At 40.0% G+C, this 17,502-nt stretch overlaps 1 protein-coding gene across 4 annotated transcripts in view; it reads left to right on the top strand.

Annotated features, from left to right (window-relative positions):
- PIWIL4 (piwi like RNA-mediated gene silencing 4) overlaps window positions 1-11,124 on the top strand; it is an 83,525-nt gene extending 72,401 nt beyond the window's left edge. For 3 of the 4 annotated variants that reach the window (XM_057748616.1, XM_057748618.1, XM_057748617.1), the window contains 6 exons: window positions 3,503-3,703; window positions 4,671-4,774; window positions 6,241-6,311; window positions 7,693-7,846; window positions 9,501-9,626; window positions 9,733-10,302. In XM_057748616.1, coding sequence (XP_057604599.1) covers window positions 3,503-3,703; window positions 4,671-4,774; window positions 6,241-6,311; window positions 7,693-7,846; window positions 9,501-9,626; window positions 9,733-10,009 — 933 coding nt within the window. In that variant the 3' untranslated portion in view covers window positions 10,010-10,302. Of the gene's footprint in view, window positions 1-3,502; window positions 3,704-4,670; window positions 4,775-6,240; window positions 6,312-7,692; window positions 7,847-9,500; window positions 9,627-9,732; window positions 10,303-10,581 lie in introns of those variants that run through there. The other variant, XM_057748619.1, reaches the window with a different exon arrangement.
- The last annotated feature ends 6,378 nt before the right edge of the window (window positions 11,125-17,502 follow it).

Genomic DNA, 17,502 nt, shown 5'->3' with positions numbered 1-17,502 from the left:
TTTAAATACTTGTTGTTACCCCATATCAGTCTCTTGGATGTCTCCATATTTTCCAGCTTACTGGGAGGATCATCGTTTAGTCAAGATTTAATATAAACTGACTCCCATGGTATTCCATAAATGCTGGGGCACCCAGTGTTGTCCCCAGTGTTTCAGGGGATTCTTGGAAGGTTTAAATTTTTCCATGTCACCTATGGCCTCATGTCCCTGCTTCTTCTGAATTCTTGTCCCCTTTCGTGGGTGCCTTTTCCTCCTGCATTGCATCAGTGTGAGGGACACTCACAATTTCTTCCTTTCCCAAAGTATCGTGTGTGCGTGTGTGTGTGTGTGGTGTGTGTGTGTGTGTGTGTGTGGTATGTGTGTATGTGTTTGTGTATGTGTATTGCTGCATGTGGGCTGTGTGTGTGTTGGGGGGGGTATGTAGCTGACCTTGCTGAAGGTTTGGGGCCAAGGCATGGTTATATCACGTCAACATTCCAGACAAGTAAAAGTTGACATTCCTTTTCTTAAAAAAAAATCTCAGTCATTCCTATTTCTTGGAAATGTTCACTCAATCTCCCACAGTATTGCCATGCTTTTCTGTCCCATCTCCTGTCTGACCGCTGCCCCCCGCTCCCCCCCACCACGCCCCGAGCTCATCCATTCCAGCTCCCAACATTCCTATTCATATCTCATGCAAAGCAGTTTAGCCATCTCTTTATTTCCACAAAAAAATGGCCCATAATGGTGTTGTAATAAACAAAGGAAATTCTCACCCTAAGACTATGTATTTTTCACTTTAAAAAGTAAAAGCAAACTAACAGAAAAGTTGCAAGAATAGTAAAGAAGTCCAATACACCATTCACCCAAAATCCCCAATTTTTGACATTTTATTATATTTACTTTACCATTTTCTGTATTTTTCTTCCTCCCTCCCTCCCTTGCTATCTATCATATCTATTTTTTTCCTGAACCGTTTAACAGTAAGTTACAGGCATGATGCCCATTACCCTTTTAATACATTAGCACACATTTCATACAAACAAGGTAACTCTCCTACAGAACCATAGAACAACCATCAAAATCAGGGAGCAGTACAACTAGCTAATCCACAGACTCTATTCATATTCCTCCACCTGTCCCCAAGATGTCTTCTCTAGTAAAAGGATCTAAAATGTTGCACTTAGTTGCCCTGTCTCTTTAATCTCGCCTTCAGACTGTAACAGTTCCACAGTTTTCCCTTGACTTTGATGACCTTCCAGTTTTGAAGAGTATAGACTAATTATTTTATATAATGTCCCTCAATTTGGGTTTGTCTCATGTTTCCTTATGATTAAATTCAGGTTGTGCACTTTTGGCAGGAGTATCACAGGAACGATTCTGTGTTCTTACCACATCTTACCGGGGCTACTCCATTGATTAAGGTGGTTTCTGTCAGGTTTCTCCACTATAAAGTTACATTTTTTCTCTTTGTAATTAATCAGATTTTATTTTTTTGGTAGGGAGATACTTTGAGACTATGTGAACATCCTGTTCCTCATCAAACTTTACCCACTAGTTTTAGAATCCATTGATAATTCTTGTCTGAATCCATTACTACTATGATGGTTGCCAGATGATGGCTTTCTAATTTCGTACTTCCTTCTATAATTATTAGGTGACATTATATTGTAAGGAAGCACTTTCTCTTTTTCCCATTTGTTCACTTATTTACATCAGTATGGATTCATGGATTCCCATTGTATTTACCAGTTTATAGTCTGTTACTACTGTTGTTTATTTTGATGTCCAAATTGTCCTTGGTTTTGCCAGTGGGAGATTCAAGCTGACTTCTGTCTCTTTTTGACACGTTCCCATCTTTCTTGGAATATTTCCTTACTGTCTGGCACAATAATACATTCCAGGTTAATCTAAATTTTGCTGCCCAACTGTAGAATCGTATATTTCTCCAATGAGCCCTAATTCCTTTTGGTAGAGAACGGTATTTAGAAACCAAGATCTGGGCATTGGGTGTGCTTATTTGCTACTGGGGTGTCACTGCACCTAGGCTTTCCCAATGGGCAAAACTAAGAAATATGAGTATGTATGTGTGTGCATATATACACATGCCCCCGCATCTATTTTATTACTGGTTTTGTATAGTTATGTATACATAAATAGTTATGTATAAAAATATTTTATTAAAATTTTAAATATTAAAAACATGTTTACGCCTCTGGTTGCAACCCAGTGCCACAGGAAAGTGTTCCCCCTTTCCATATTTGTACCACTTTTCTCTAATGGTGAGAAGCATGGCCCTTATTATTCTCCACATACTTGCTTACTTCTCCATCCCTGGTGTGTAACCAGTCTCTCCTGACTCCCACCTTCTTTTGGTCCTGGTCCCCATTGGGCTACTCCCTGGCCTGTCACCTACTTTGCTTAGCCCCAGACTCATGGAATGGAAGACAGGAAGGGCCCTAAGAGAATACTGATGATAATTTTAAAATATTTTCCACAAGTTCATATAATTAAGTATAAATAATTTTAGCCCTTGACATTATGATTATGAACAGTCCTACAGTCCTATAGGTGAAAAAAAATCACTTTGTTTTCCATTAATTATGACAGTGCCTGTCTTTTCTGTAATTTGGGCGTTTTGAAAGTAAAGAATACAAGATAGGAAGGAGATGGAGTTAGGCCAGGAGAGGTCCTTCTGTGAGGGAAATACCTGATGGGAAGTAGGGGCAGTGACAGAGAAGGGTGGAATTTAAAAATACCAGAGCCCCTGAAGCTTCTTTCTCCTTATTTTCCCTCCCTTCATACCCTATACTCACATCCAAGTTAACGAAAAATGTGTTGTTGCTTCTTTCTTTCATTTTGGCTGTCCAGTGCCTAATGGGAAAAAGACCATGATTTAAGCTAATTCTCCACTTCGCTTATCTGTGGATGAAGTTGAGGAGGGGGCAGTGGGAAAGAGAGCTGGAGAGCCACAGGGAAGGGTCCCTGCAATAAGGAAAGTAGCTGGGGAAAGAGCTAGGATGGAATGGCATTTGAGGAGACTGGCAGGATGAAACTGGTAGAGAAGCAAGGAGGAGGGAGGAGCTAAGGGAAGTGGTAGGGTTGGAGGGATGCTGTGTAAAGTGGGTGGCTGAGGAGAAGGCATTTCAGATGGCTTAGATTCATTGTCTGCTCTTTAAAGGCCATTTAAGAGAAGAACCGTAGGGGCAATTTCCTGGCGATTTAGTGGTTAGGATTCAGTGCTTTCACTACCATGGCCCATGTTCCATCCCTGGTCAGGGAACTAGCATACCACAAGCTGTGCGGTGTGGCCAAAAAAAACCAAAACACCGAAAACAAACAAACAAACCAGAAGAACTGTAGTTGTGTTAATATTTGCTTCTTGGGCACTTAGGGCAACAGATGTTTGAATGTATATATTCGTTTTTCTTTTTTTAAAGCTTCCTCTAAACACAAGTAAGTTGACTTTCTTTTCTCCTGGCTTTTTTGTTGCTGTTATTTTTGTTTGTTTGTTTGCTCTTAGGTAATGTGTATTCTGCCTTCTAATCAGAAGAGCTATTATGATTCCATTAAGAAATATTTGAGCTCCGACTGCCCGGTCCCCAGCCAGTGTGTTCTTGCTCAGACGTTGAACAGACAGGGAATGATGATGAGTCTCAGCACGAAGATCGCCTTGCAGATGTCCTGCAAACTCGGGGCCGAGCTGTGGGCTGTGGAGATCCCTGTGAGCAGCCGTCACTCTTTTCCTTTGCGTCATCAGTCTGTCTATTAATGAATGTTAAAAATTAAATCAAAGTAGGAGATAGTGTCACATAAGCCTAGAAATATTTGCTTTGTTTGTTTGTTGGGGTGGTTTGTTGTTTGTCGGTCTGCTCTGGGTTCCACTATGCCAGCCCCTGGGAGGGTACCCAGCAGGTGAGGCGTGGCCCCTGTTCTCGTGGAGATTCCGTTCAGCCGATAACAGAATATTTTGTGAAAGGGAATCTAGTTTGGCATCGACGTGGAGGGACTGGATTTGAAGTCTCCCAGCTGAGGTTTAAAATCTGTGCTCCGTGGCCTCTGCCCTCACCTGCTTTCAGCAGGGTGCTACCTTGCAGAGCAGCCTTGCACCCTGGATGGGACCCTCCAGAGCTTGGGGAACTGGCAGAGCCTGAGATACAAACCTCCAAGTTGTGTCGGGAACTGAGAAAATCCTCTTCTCTTTCCTGAACTGTGGCCACCATGGGAGGAAGTGGGGAGCGTGAGGAATGAGGGAATGTTGCCGACTCCCTTAACCAGGATGTACGAGGTTACCCCCAGCTGTCCCTCCTAGACGGCTTAGACAAGTGAGGGTTTCTTAGAGAGCTGAAGAACGGGGAGTGGCATTTCCCTTCAGATTTCTTCAGCCTCGAGACAGGGACTGACGGCTTTACCAGCACGTCTTGGCCCTTGCCCACCCCCACAAAGGATGGGGGCCATGTTGGATTACAGCAAGTCTCTTAAGCAAAGCTTGTACTATATTCTTCCCTCCATCCTTAAGTTTCTCTGGTTTCTGCTTTAATCACCTTCCTCATCTGGACCTTGATCTTCCTGGCACATAGCTTAACTTAAATAATTCAGTAACTAGGGACAGTCTTTTGAAAACTTCATATTAAATCATTGCTTGGGAAAGTAGCTCATTCCATTAAATCATGAAAAATTTAATTTTCCAGTTAAAGTCCCTGATGGTGGTTGGTATTGATGTCTGTAAAGATGCATTCAGCCAGGGAATGGTGGTGGTTGGATTTGTGGCCAGTGTTAACCCCAGAATCACCAGGTACTTTTAAAATTACCCTAACATATTCTTCAGTTGTTGAGACTATTACCTGTGGTTTACCTAAGAACTATACAGCAAGGAATAGTTTGTACTCTTCACTCATTTTAAAAATATGGCACTTAGGATCATAAATTATACTTACATATATAAATGTGATGGATAATATTGGGGTAAAATGTAGCTTCATTAAAGAACTATTTTCATACATACATTGGGACAAGCTGTTGCTCATATGCAAATCATATTCCCCAGATGGTGGCCGTGTAGAAATTCTTGTGCATTTGTTTTCTGTATGCTTGCTCAGTACTGGGCTCTTTACCAGGAAGTTTACATGTCAAGCAGTTGAGAATCAGATTGCCTGGATTTATATCCTGATCTGCATGTGTAAATGCTCAAGACATGCTTGCTGTTTATTATTTTTACGCTCGCAGAAACTCGATGTGGTGGTTGTTTACACAGCTATTAAAAACATAGGCAGGCTGAGGGATAACATATTAAACATCGATGCGTACATATGAAATTGTAGTTCTTAAAATTGTTTCAATATTTGTAACGAAGCAATGTGTTTTGAGGCTGTTTTCAACATTTTCTTCCTAGAATTGAGCTATTTGATTTAATCCATTAAATTTGTGATCAGGTATATATTTGGGATTGGGGGAAACAGGAAAAGCAGCAGTGTCACTGCATGCCTCTGACTTTGGTCCAGGTTGTGTGAGATCCCTGTTCTGTGTATCCCTTCCTTAATCAAGCACATGAGGGACTTCTGGCTTGTTAGCAGCATTTCTAATTGCACCATTATTGCATAGATTTAGAGAACTGAAATAATGTGGACACATATGTACCACGAAGTCAGGATCTTCATCTTCCAGGTGCTTTTAATTAATAATTTTAGTAAGAGAACTTGCTTATGAAATCTAGAGAAGTTAATCATGTTAAGATTTCAATTCCCAAAAGCTTACCTATAGAAATGAAGTTTATGCTTGAGAAATCTTTGAATATTTTGAAAGTAGGTCTACTGTTAAACTAATAAATTCCCTGATAATAATAATGTAGTAGCCTCCATTTATCAGTGCTTATTATGTGCCAAGTGCTGTGCTAAGTACTTTACATATATTATCTAATTTAATTCTTACAACAATCCTATGAGGTGCTATCTTACTATCTTGCAAATTTCCTTGGTACAAATGAGGAAACTGAGGCTTAGGTTCACATAGCAAAGTCACATAGCTGGTGAGTATACCAGCCAGGATTTGTACCCAGAGACGTCCGATGCGAGCACTGTGCTTTAGTTTCTCGTATCAATAAATTTTATTGGGGGGTGGTGAGGGAGAGCATCTTTAGTGTAATTGTGGTCATATAGTGTATATAAAAGTATGAACATTGATAAGTCTGTTTCTTAATACTCATGTATGTCTGTAGTAGAAATTTTGAAATTGAACTTTACTTTTGTTCTTTGCTTACTTTAGGTGGTTCTCCCGCTGTATCCTTCAGAGAACAACAGCTGATGTTGCAGATTGCTTGAAAGTTTTCATGACCGGTACTAAAAATGTAACAGTGAGGGTGGGCTCCAAGGACTCTTCTTTCAGACCCAAAGTCCATAAACCTCTAAGAGACCAGACAGGTAGAAACAGACTTCTCAAGCCTGCCTGGGTCAACTGGCACCCAGTTGGAGACCTTTAAGCTGTGGCCTGACTCAGGCTAACAAACAGGCTCTGTAGAATTTACTTCTGCATCTGTGTGTGATAAACTAAAAGCCAGGAGGATAAAAACCTTGTAGCTGCTGGTGGCTCCAGCAAGCAGTTTTGAAGGCCAAAAGAAACCTGCCCTGGAGTAGCAAGGATTATGACAGACCAGCATTAGGTCTAGAAATAGGAGAGAAGCCTTTGAGACTTGGGATGGGGATGCTGACAGATCAAGTGTGGCATGGCAGGAGAAGATGGGGAAGACAGCGGTTGGGGAGGGTGCCCTCCTTGCAGGGGGATGCAGTAGAAGGAGAGGTCTGGGGTTCCCACGTCCTTTCCAACCCTGGTCCAAATCTGGTTTGGCCACTCCCTAGCAATGTGACGTGTGCAACTCCCTCCCCCAATCTGCATCGTCCCAACTATACGCTTTGTGGGGTTGTAAATATTTGTTTCCAAAAAAGGTGAATTTGGTGATGTATGTTGATAGTGGACTTACATATCTGGTCATCTCCCGTCAAACTAAAATGAATTTCCTGGACAATAAACTCTCCAAAAACAATGGTGCCATGTATGCATGAAAAGAAATGTTTTATCACATTACTTTCCCTTCACTTCAAAACCTGGTCATTTTTTAAAGTAGTAGTTATGAAAAGTTTCTCTTGGGTAGGAGTTGTTGTCTGGTCTCTACTCTTTAGGCAGTTTTCTTAGAGTGAATGGAAATTTTTCAGAGCTCATATTGTCAGTGAGACTGATGGGTGAATCCGTTTGAAGAGATGCTTTTAGAGGAACAGCAAAGTCTTTTCCTTAGGTTTTTATATTTATGCTCATTAGGGAAGAAATTTACATAAAATGATCCAGTCTGTCCTTATTGAGAGGATTTATGGATTTAAAGAAACTAAATTAGTATTAATTTGGGTTTGGGGAATTTGTATGTCTATTGCATGAATTAAATTTTAATTTATTGCTTAAATATTAAAATTTTACTAAAGAGATATGCTAAGTTTGAGAATATATCATGCCATAGAAACCATAAAGATTCCTTAAATAGCAGAGATGTAGGAATGTTCTGGAAAGTTATCCATTTTTATATTTTTGCAAATACAACCGAAATTAGGTATTACCCTATCTTATTGTGGTCTGAACTAGCAAACTATTTAAACATTGAAATATATGGGAATATTATTCTTTGTGGCGTTGGGCAAGTCTTTCTTTTCTTACTAACACCAAATCCTGCAGGGGCACTGGACAGATGGTACAAGCATAACCATGGTTTGCCAGCACGGATAATTGTGTACCGTGATGGTGTCGGGGATGGTCAGCTGAAAACACTCGTTGAATATGAAGTTCCGCAGCTGCTGAGCAGTGTGACAGAAGCAAGTTCAAATACCAGGTATCAAATTAGTATTCTTTCCCCACTTCCAGTTCTAGCACATTCATTGCAACTATTAAAATTGCTATATGCCAGCATCTCTTTTTTTTTCCGTACAGTTGTTTTACTCCATTTCTGTATTATGCAAGTGCAACCAACCCTAGATTGGAGGCTAGTTGGGATGGTCTTATGTAAATAGTCTGGGTGGTGTGAGCTTTTGGGGGCCTTGGGTGGGGGCACCAGAAGAAGGCAGGAATCCTCCAGAGTGGCTGACACTGAGATTCAGCAGGAAGCCTGCAGGGCTGCTGGCAGCTGAAGATGCTTCATACATATTAACGTGTTAGGGAAAAAAACAAGCTATGGTTTCAAATTCGAGGCCCAAATCAACACACAGGGCGAAAGCCTCTGACATGCAGGCACTGATGTGCAGCTCAGGTCTGCAGAAGGTGCTGAGAGTGGTGTGTGAGCTCTGAAACCTGGGCTGCATATGGAAATCAGACCATGCTAAACACCAAGTACCTTGCTCTACTGTCACATTTCTAGATTTGATGTCTTGGTACATTTTCCTCCATGATTATGTCAAGTGATGAGTGCAACAAAAATGTTAGAACTGGAAAGTGGAGGAGGAGGATCTTAAGTTGGCTTCTTAAAATCCTCAGAGAGCATCTTATTTCAAATTGTGCATCCAGCTCCATCTGTGGGGTTACGCCGTCATCACCACCATCAACCAAAGTGTCACAGCCACGAGCCCCAAAGGAGCTGAGCCTTGATCTCATTAGTGACCATCAGAAAGAAGGGAGAGCATCATAGCTCAGAGGCAGAACCACTTTCAGCTGCATCCAAAATATCAGAGCCAAAATTTCTCATTCCCCGCTGACCTTGGGTTAGTTAGATTCTATTACGAATCACCAGCATGCAGTTTGGGGATCGCAGAAGTAAATTTAGCAGCTGACAGTACTAAGGAGTTAGTTCTCTTGCCCCATAACCTCAGCTTTTAAAACGTTTCAAGATTGAAAACATTAACAATATATTTTTAAAATAATTAAAATGCTTTAAGTGAAATTTCACAGTGACCCTTGCATCCCAGAGGTTTCGTCCGTGATGGTGAATATTTGGATTTGGATTTTACCAAATACTGACTTAACCCTGGTATTTGGCCCATCTGTGTGTATGTGGTCCATCCATCCATCCTCCCAGGCGTGTGTTTTGTAGGATTCAGAAGCAATGATTTCGGGAGTAAGAGGAACCTTTGGTTCTCCCTTTGCTATTCAGAAATTGAGAAGAGTGAAGGTGAAAACAGAGAGGTGATTGCTAATGGGAAGAAAACCATGTCTCCAGAGATAATTCTGGAAAATCTTTCTTTAGGTGTTAATTGTAGTCAATTGTCCCATGAACCATTCTTTCCTGTTCCCCTGATATACTTTGGTCAAATGACTGAGCATACCACACTTTTGCAACAAATGAAGACAATCCTTAATTTAAAAATTTGTTTTATTTCTGGGGGAGTGGAGATTGGGGGTAATTTTTATTTTCTTTGTTTTGCTAATTTGCTAATTTATTTCATTTTAAAATTACCAAAAAAATGTAAATAAATAGAAAACTGCATGCCTTGGTTTTAGTTCTTTCCATATTATTATTATTATTTTATTTATTATTTTGCCTCTCTGGTTCCCAGCCCCAAACTGTCGGTGATCATGGTCAGAAAGAAGTGCATGCCACGATTCTTGATGGAAACAGGCCGAACTCTGCAGAACCCACCACTTGGCACCGTCGTGGATTCGGAAGCAACGCGGCCTGAATGGCAAGTCTGTTAGAAGATCCGTTTTTAACAAAGCTTTGACTGTGCATGGTCAGGTGTGGCCCCGTTCTGCGTGCTTTGTTTTTCACAGGCCTTCTTTCCCCCTCAGGTATGACTTTTACTTGATCAGCCAGGTCGCCTGTCGGGGAACTGTTAATCCCACCTACTATAATGTCATTTATGATGACAATGGCCTGAAGCCTGACCACATGCAGAGGCTCACATTCAAACTGTGCCACCTCTACTACAACTGGCCGGTGAGTGACAGCGGTTTACTTAGGTGCAGAGTGGCGCTCGAGGTGCCCACCAGGAACTGTCACCCGATTCACCTTTGTGTCCCAACCCTTGGCACAACGCCTGATTTTCCACAAAGGAGGGATGAATGAATGAATGACTTCTTAAGTCCACAATTGATGAAACCCACTCTATCATAGATATAAAATAGCAGTAACTATTAAAATGTATTAGCATTGATAATTTCCAGAAGACTGTATTATATACATTTTCTTATGCCAGCCTGGGAGGAAATCAGGGTATTATTTCCAAGTTACAGATGAGGCAATTGGATTCAACTCAAATGTTGTGTCTGGTGGGAGAGTAACAGGCATGGCTCTGTTCTGTATTCCTGTATGTTAGGCCCAGGGCTGCTCTCAAAGTCCAAAGCCAAGGTTTGCTCTGAGCCCCTTGGAACATCAAGTCATAGGAAACAGATGAGCTCTAAGTATGTGGCTCGCAGGTCCTGGCACCGTGAAAGCAGACTGGCTCTCTCCACCTTCCCACCTTGCCCAGTGAATTTAAATTCCCAGGGAGCAAGGGTGCCCTTTGTTGATTGAGTTTAGTTCTAGTTGACTTACATTCTATTGTATATATAACTAGTGGATGAAAAAATTCAGGAAAAAATATCACTTTGAAGAGCAAGTTATCCTCTTAATCATCATCAATACTTTTTCCTCCTCAGGGCTTAATCAGTATTCCAGCCCCGTGTCAGTATGCACACAAGCTGACCTTTCTGGTGACACAAAGCATTCATAAAGAACCAAGTTTGGAATTAGCCAGTTCTCTCTTCTACCTGTGATGGCACGAACCGCGGGCATCCCTAGTGGAGGAATCTGAGGAGTAGTTGGTGTACTTTGTACAAATCTGCCGTGAGCTCGAGGCTGTGGCCGGGGGGAAGGAGATTGAGTTTAGTTTTAACTTCTGGGGGCAAAAACCCCAAAACAACTGAATCTGCAATGGTTCAAAGGAAATGTATGTTGTTTTATTTTAAAGAGTTATATGTTTGGAGTGAATGCTCGTTGTGGTGTATGGAATGAAAATGTACCATCATCTGTAAGTAACACCACAAAGCTAAATAGCCTCTAAGAAAATAATTGTTTGCATGATGCTTTGATGGTAGGTAAATGGGGTTTCGTTTCTACCCTAAAATTTGCAGAAGTTTTCTTAAATTATGTTATAGAGTGTTTCGTTGAGTGGTTTAAATAGGTGTTAGAAAATAAAGAAAATTCAGAGCATCACGTGTGTGTTTATTGTTATTTGAATTTCAGTTGATATTTCATGTGAATGTCATTATTTAAGGGTTTTCAGCAAAGACTCTTACCCACTAGACCACCTCACCATCACTCTTTGAGTTATATTTCTAAAAACGAATACTTCACTTATTCTTTCTTTTTTTAAATTGAAATATAGTTAAGTTACAATGTTGTGTTACTTTCAAGTGTACAGCAAAGTGATTTAGTGATGTATTTATATTCAGTGGTATACACATACACACACACAGCGATATATATATATATATATACACACACACAATGATATATATATGTGTGTATATATATACTGTACACAGTGATATATATATATATATATTCTTTTTCAGATTTCACTTGTTCTCTTAGGGAATTTTATTTCACTTAGTAGCAACTACTCTGATTGATGACCTTGCTTCCTACTGCACAGAAAAGACAGATGCCATTAGAAGAGAACTTGCACAGGCTCCCATCCCATCTGCACACCTAAGGGCATCTGTGCTCACAGACCCTGCCCCTCCCCTCATTATCATAAATAAACCATGTCTGAGCTCCTGTGGAAGGCCCTCCACTGGTGCACTAAATCCCGTTCCCTCTGGTCTATCAAGGACACTGCTCTAGCAATCCTTCCCTCTCCCTTCTGCATCATCACTTTCCCTCTCACACTGGATTATTCCCATCAGCTTTGTAAATATACCCTTATTTCTTCCATATTAAAAAAGAAACATTTGCCCTCCAGCTACCACCCCATTTCTTTGTTCCTCTTTACAGAAAAACTTATCAGAAGAGTAGGCTATGCTTGATGTATCCAATTCCATACTCCACTCAGAATTTCACCACCACCATGACAGCAAAATTGCTTTTGTCAAGGTGGCCAGCGATCTCCGTTTCATTAAATCTGATGGTCAATTCTCAGTCCTCATCTTCCCTGACCTGTTACAGTGTTTGACCCAGTCAGTCATTTCCTCCATCTTGAGACACTCCATGTGGCCTCTAGGGTAACCACTCACCTGGTTTCTCTCCTGCTGTATCCATCACTCATTCTCAGTTTATCCTTTTCAGATGAGAATGCCCCAGGGATGAAAATATGGTGACATGCAAAAATACTTTGATGCAGGAAAGATCAGAGTTCCAAATTTTTCTTCCAGGGGAGAGAGTGTGTGGTGGAAGTCTGCAGTGAAGCAGGGAACGGAGAACAGAAGGTTCTCTCTGAGGGATGAGGGGAAGCAGACACCAACGCAGAGATCATATAAGAGGGCACGAAACACAGTCTTTTCCTATCTAAGAGTTTTGTCCAGGGTGGGCAAAAATGCACCCACCATGGGCCCATTCCAGTAATAGTAACCATAGCCTTTTGTGGGGTGTGAGAGTGGAGGGGGGCTTAATACATTGTAGGCACAGTGCCAAGCACTGTACATATACATTTAGTCTTCACAACAACTATATGAATTAGGCGTTATAATGACCATTTTACAGAGAGTAGAACTGAGCCATGTGGCTCACCAAAGTTTATAAAATTAATAATTAATTGTGGAGCTAGAATTTGTCCTCAGGTGTATTTGACTCCAGAGTCTGAGAGATGAACCACAAGACTCTACTGCCTTAATAAAAGGTACTGAAAATTTTTTAAAAAAATTTCTTAGATGAGGGAATGCCTTATATGCTTTAAAGTTGGCATTGTATATAGCAAGTCTTTAGAGGCAAGGCACTGTATAAATCCAGAGTGGTTGTGTTTCTGTGTTGATGATGTGGTTTTCTTCCTTCCAAGTACAAGGATGATGTAAAGCGCCACCAGCTCACAGCCAGCTTGCATAAACCTACATGCAACATATTGAGGAGACAATCCGAAGGCCTGGAGAGCTTTTCATCCTTTTACCTATTACTGTCCAAGGTAGTGGCTCTTCACCATTTTATCCCACCAGGGGGCACACAAGGACTGTCACATGAGCCAGGCCCTTTGCCTGCTGGGTCCATGTGGTACAACAGACTGTGGAAGAGCAGCCAACCTCAGGTGAGCTGCCAGAGGGCAACGTGGATTAGGAAACTCTTCATTTGAGCTCTGGTTCCAACTCTTCTAGTTCTGAGATGTGATGACTTTGCCTCTTGAAGACTCAGTTACCCAGTCTGCAATAGGAGAAGGGGTTGGAGTAGACCAGTGGTGCTCAACCTTGGAAACATTAGAACTTCCTATATTTAAAAGTTTTGTAAAAAAAACACATTGGCACCTGGGCCCACTTCCAGAAACAGTGGTTTTATTGGTCTGAGGTGAAGACTGATCATCAGGTGATCCTGATGGTTAACCAGGGTTGAGGACCACTGGTCTAGGGAAGCACTGGGTTTGAATCCCAAATCACCACTTACTAGCTATATGATCTTCGGCAAGTTACTTAACCTCTCTGAGCCTCAATGTGTCTACCTGTAAAGACCTCTAACAATGTCCACATTGTAAGGTTGTTGTAAGGATTAGAAATGTCCAATCTAGTGTATCTGGATTTAATCAAGGTTACCATGTGGGACTTCCCTGGTGGCCCAGTGGTTAAGAATCTCCTTTCCAATGCAGGGGACTCAGATTCGATCCCTGGTTGGGGAACTAAGATCCCACATGCCACGGGGCAACTAAGCCCACTCACTGCAACTACTGAGCCCACATGCCACAACAACAGAACCTACACACTCTGGAGTCCATGGGCCACAACTAGAGAGAAGCCCGTGTGCCTCAACAAAAGCTCTCACATGCTGCAACTAAGACCTGACGCAGCCAAAAATAATAAGTAAATAAATAAATTAATTTAAAAAAAAAGAGTGCCATGTTATTATACTTCATGAAAGGAAAAGGATCAAGTGACGTAATTTAGTCAATAAATATTAACGGTACCATGTATTGTGCCAGGCACTATGTCAGGTTCTGAATTCTTCTACCATCCTGCTTAAAGGAAAGCTTAATGTTTTCTCTAGAAATAAGCAGTCTATCAGTTGCTGTTTTAGGGAGAAGATGTTTTGGTTTTGCTTTTATTTGAGGGGTGGAAAGGAGACTGTGGAAGAGAGCATACTTTAATTACACTTCCATGGCAGCCATGAAGTGCACTAATCACACTTCCAGATGTTACACTCAAGGTCCATCACAGTGGTGATGTTGAGGGCAGGCTCTCCCCAAGCTGCTCCTTGCCACTGACTGGGCATGGCAGAGGTGCTAGATTTGAGCCATTTCTGCCACCATGGGACTCCACTATTGGGCAGTCCTCTTTGACTTGACCAAGGCTTTCTCAGAACTGCCCTCCAGTCTGGGGCTCTTCCTGCCAACACACTTCCTTTCCCCCTCGCCTTTCATGGATGTCAGATTGGCATCTTGGTCTGTACGCCCTCCCTACTTAACCTACTCCCTCTCACCTTTGTCCTTCACAGGGTTTTCTCTCAATAGATCTCTGAAATGTCTAATTCTGCCTTGGTGTCTTTCTTGAGGGACCCAAACTGACACAACTTCCTTAACCATTAAGTCATTTTTAAGTTTTTAATAAAAATGAGCTGATTCTTAGTCTTAGGAATCCCCGTTGACCATAACCTGAAATTTGAAAGAAAGCTATCTACCTTGAGATGTCATATTTAAAAAATATTGGATTTCAAGTTAGCAACTTTCCATGGGACAGTTTACTCTTAAATCTTCCCAACACACTTCAACATCTCAGACATGAAAAGTAAACTGTTTTGGAGAAGTGCTGTCAAATGCCTGAGTTTTGTTGCTCAGATTAAATTGTACTTTTCACTTTCAGTTTGACCCATTCATTACTCCCCAGCCAGGATAATACAACAGTCTTGACGGGAAAGATGAGGAAGCACTCGTTTTGAAGGGGGAGAAGGTGAGGATGACTGAAGAATTTAAGATGGAATCAAGTTCCTTCCAATTTATTGAGAAAGTTTAAAAAATTCCTTAATTTTAAACTTATAAAAATAATAGACTTTCATTATGGAATATTGGGAAGATACAAAAACATATAATGAGGTGGGGAAAAAGTCACCAATACAGCTACTACCCAGAAGTATATACTGTCAACACTCTGATATGTACTTTTCATCTAGTCCTTTAGCTATACTCTATGTGTAGTTTTATATACTTCATTTTTCACATAAGATTATAACGTTTTTCCTATTTTGTTAAAAATTTGGTAAGCATAAGTTTTAGTGATTGAATAATGTTTTGTTGTACAGGTGTAACAATTTACTTGCTCCCTTGTCTTTTTAAAAATTTATTTTCTTGAAATATAGTTGATTTACAATGTTGTGTTAATTTCTGCTATATAGCAAAGTGATATATATATGTGTGTATATTATTTTTCATATTCTTTTCAGGATAGTGAATATAGTTTTCCCTGTGCTACATGTTAGGACCTTGTGGTTTATCCATTCTACACTAATAGTTTGCATCCACTAATCCCAAACTCCCAACCCATCCCTCCTCCACCCCCCACATATTCCCTTCTTTATTGTGGCTCTAGGTTGTTTCCAATTTGTCTTTCCTATAAAAAGATGCCATAATTTTTCTTCACAGTATTTTGAGTTGGTTTCTTGGGTTAGATTCTTAGAAGTGAAATTAATAAATCAAAAAGTTAGAATACTTTTAAGGTTCTTGGTATATATTGAAAATTTTTTTCCAGGATGTTGTATCTTATGCTTTCATAGCTAACAAGCTTTGCATATTCTCATTAGAAGCAAAATACTTTGTTAATGTGGTAGGTGTCAGATAGTTTGTTTTTATTTATATATGTTTGATTCCTGGTAAAGGAAAACAATTTGAAAATGTTTATTAGCCATTTATATTTTTAGTTTGTGTTTTTCTTAACTTCTATAAGGCATTTATATTTTAAAGATATTAATACTTTGCCATACTTTGATAGTTATATCCCTAATTTACTATGTGCTTTTAAATTTTGTTGCTTTTTCAGCTTCAGAAATTTAAAGTTTATATATTCAAATTATCCCTGTTTCTTTTAATATTATGAAAGCAGAGTGTGATTTGAAACTTAGAAAATCTATCCCTATCTAGATATTTGACAAATATGACCTTTTTTTGGTTTTAGTTTCCTTTCCTATAATGCTGTAAATCCATCTAGATTATATTTTAGTGTAAAGTGAGTACTGTATCTAAACTATTTTTCCCAAATCTGGAAGAGAATCGATGGGTTAAAAGAGAACCAAATATAAATCCTAAAAATGAAAAATAAAATCATTGAAATAAAAATCTCAATAGATTTGTTAACGGTAGACTAAAAACCGACAAACAGAGGATTAATAAATCAGAAAGTAGACTTGAGGAAATGCGTAGATTTAGAATGCAGTACAAAAAGATAGACATGGGGTGCAAAATGAGACACCTCACCACACATTTGGTAGAAGTTCCAGAAACAGGAAATACAAAGAACAAGGTAGAATGTGGAGGCAATATTCAAGAGATAATGCCTTCAAATGTTCCAAAATTGAAACATATATTCTTAGAGTGAAAAAAAAAATCACAAGGAGAATAAATGAGAAAGTTTCATACCTAGTACAGTTTGATGAAATTGTAGAACATCAAACATAAGGGAAAATCTTAAAAGATTTCTGGGAAGAAGTGTACACTTGCAGACTGCTTGCAGAGAAGCAATGACACTGCCTGTAGGCTTCACACTGTAAGAATAGATGAGGAAAAAAATTGAATAATATCTTTAAAGTCTTGAGAGAAAAGAATAATGAAGCTAGAACTCTATGTGCAGCTGAATGATCTTTGAAGAATGAGTGATAAATTTAAAAATTCAAATACAATGAGCGTTTACTGCCTATAGACACTTGCTGAAAGAATTACTAAAGAATGTTCTTCAGCATGACAGAAAATAAACCCATTGAACGAAGCAAAGATGAATAAAGAAATTAGTAAAATATGTTGTAAATCTAAATTAATATTGGTTACTTAAGCTCATAGAACTCAATAACAACAACAAACAAACAAGATTGAAAAATGGGCGAAGACCCAAATAAACGCTTCTCCAAACAAGACGTACAGATGGCCAATAGGCACATGAAAAGATGTTTATCATTGCTATTAGAGAAACGCAAATCAAAACCGCAATGAGGTACCACCACACAAGAGTCAGAATGACCATCATTAAAAAATCTACAAATAAAAAATGCTGGAGACAGTGGGGGAAAAAAAGGAGCCCTCCTACAATGTTAGTGGAAATGTAAGTTGGTGCAGCCTCTATGGAAAACAGCATGGAGGCTCCTTAAAAAACTAAAAACAGGACTTCTCTGGTGGCGCAGTGGTTAAGAATCTGCTTGCCCGTGCAGGGGAAACGGGTTCAAGCCCTGGTCAAGGAAGATCCCAC

This window comes from Hippopotamus amphibius, chromosome 9, assembly GCF_030028045.1.
Source record: "Hippopotamus amphibius kiboko isolate mHipAmp2 chromosome 9, mHipAmp2.hap2, whole genome shotgun sequence".
In the NCBI taxonomy this organism is placed as follows: Eukaryota; Metazoa; Chordata; class Mammalia; order Artiodactyla; family Hippopotamidae; genus Hippopotamus; species Hippopotamus amphibius.
Note: the sequence above shows the minus strand (reverse complement) of the source record. Positions and strands in the feature narration are given on the sequence as shown.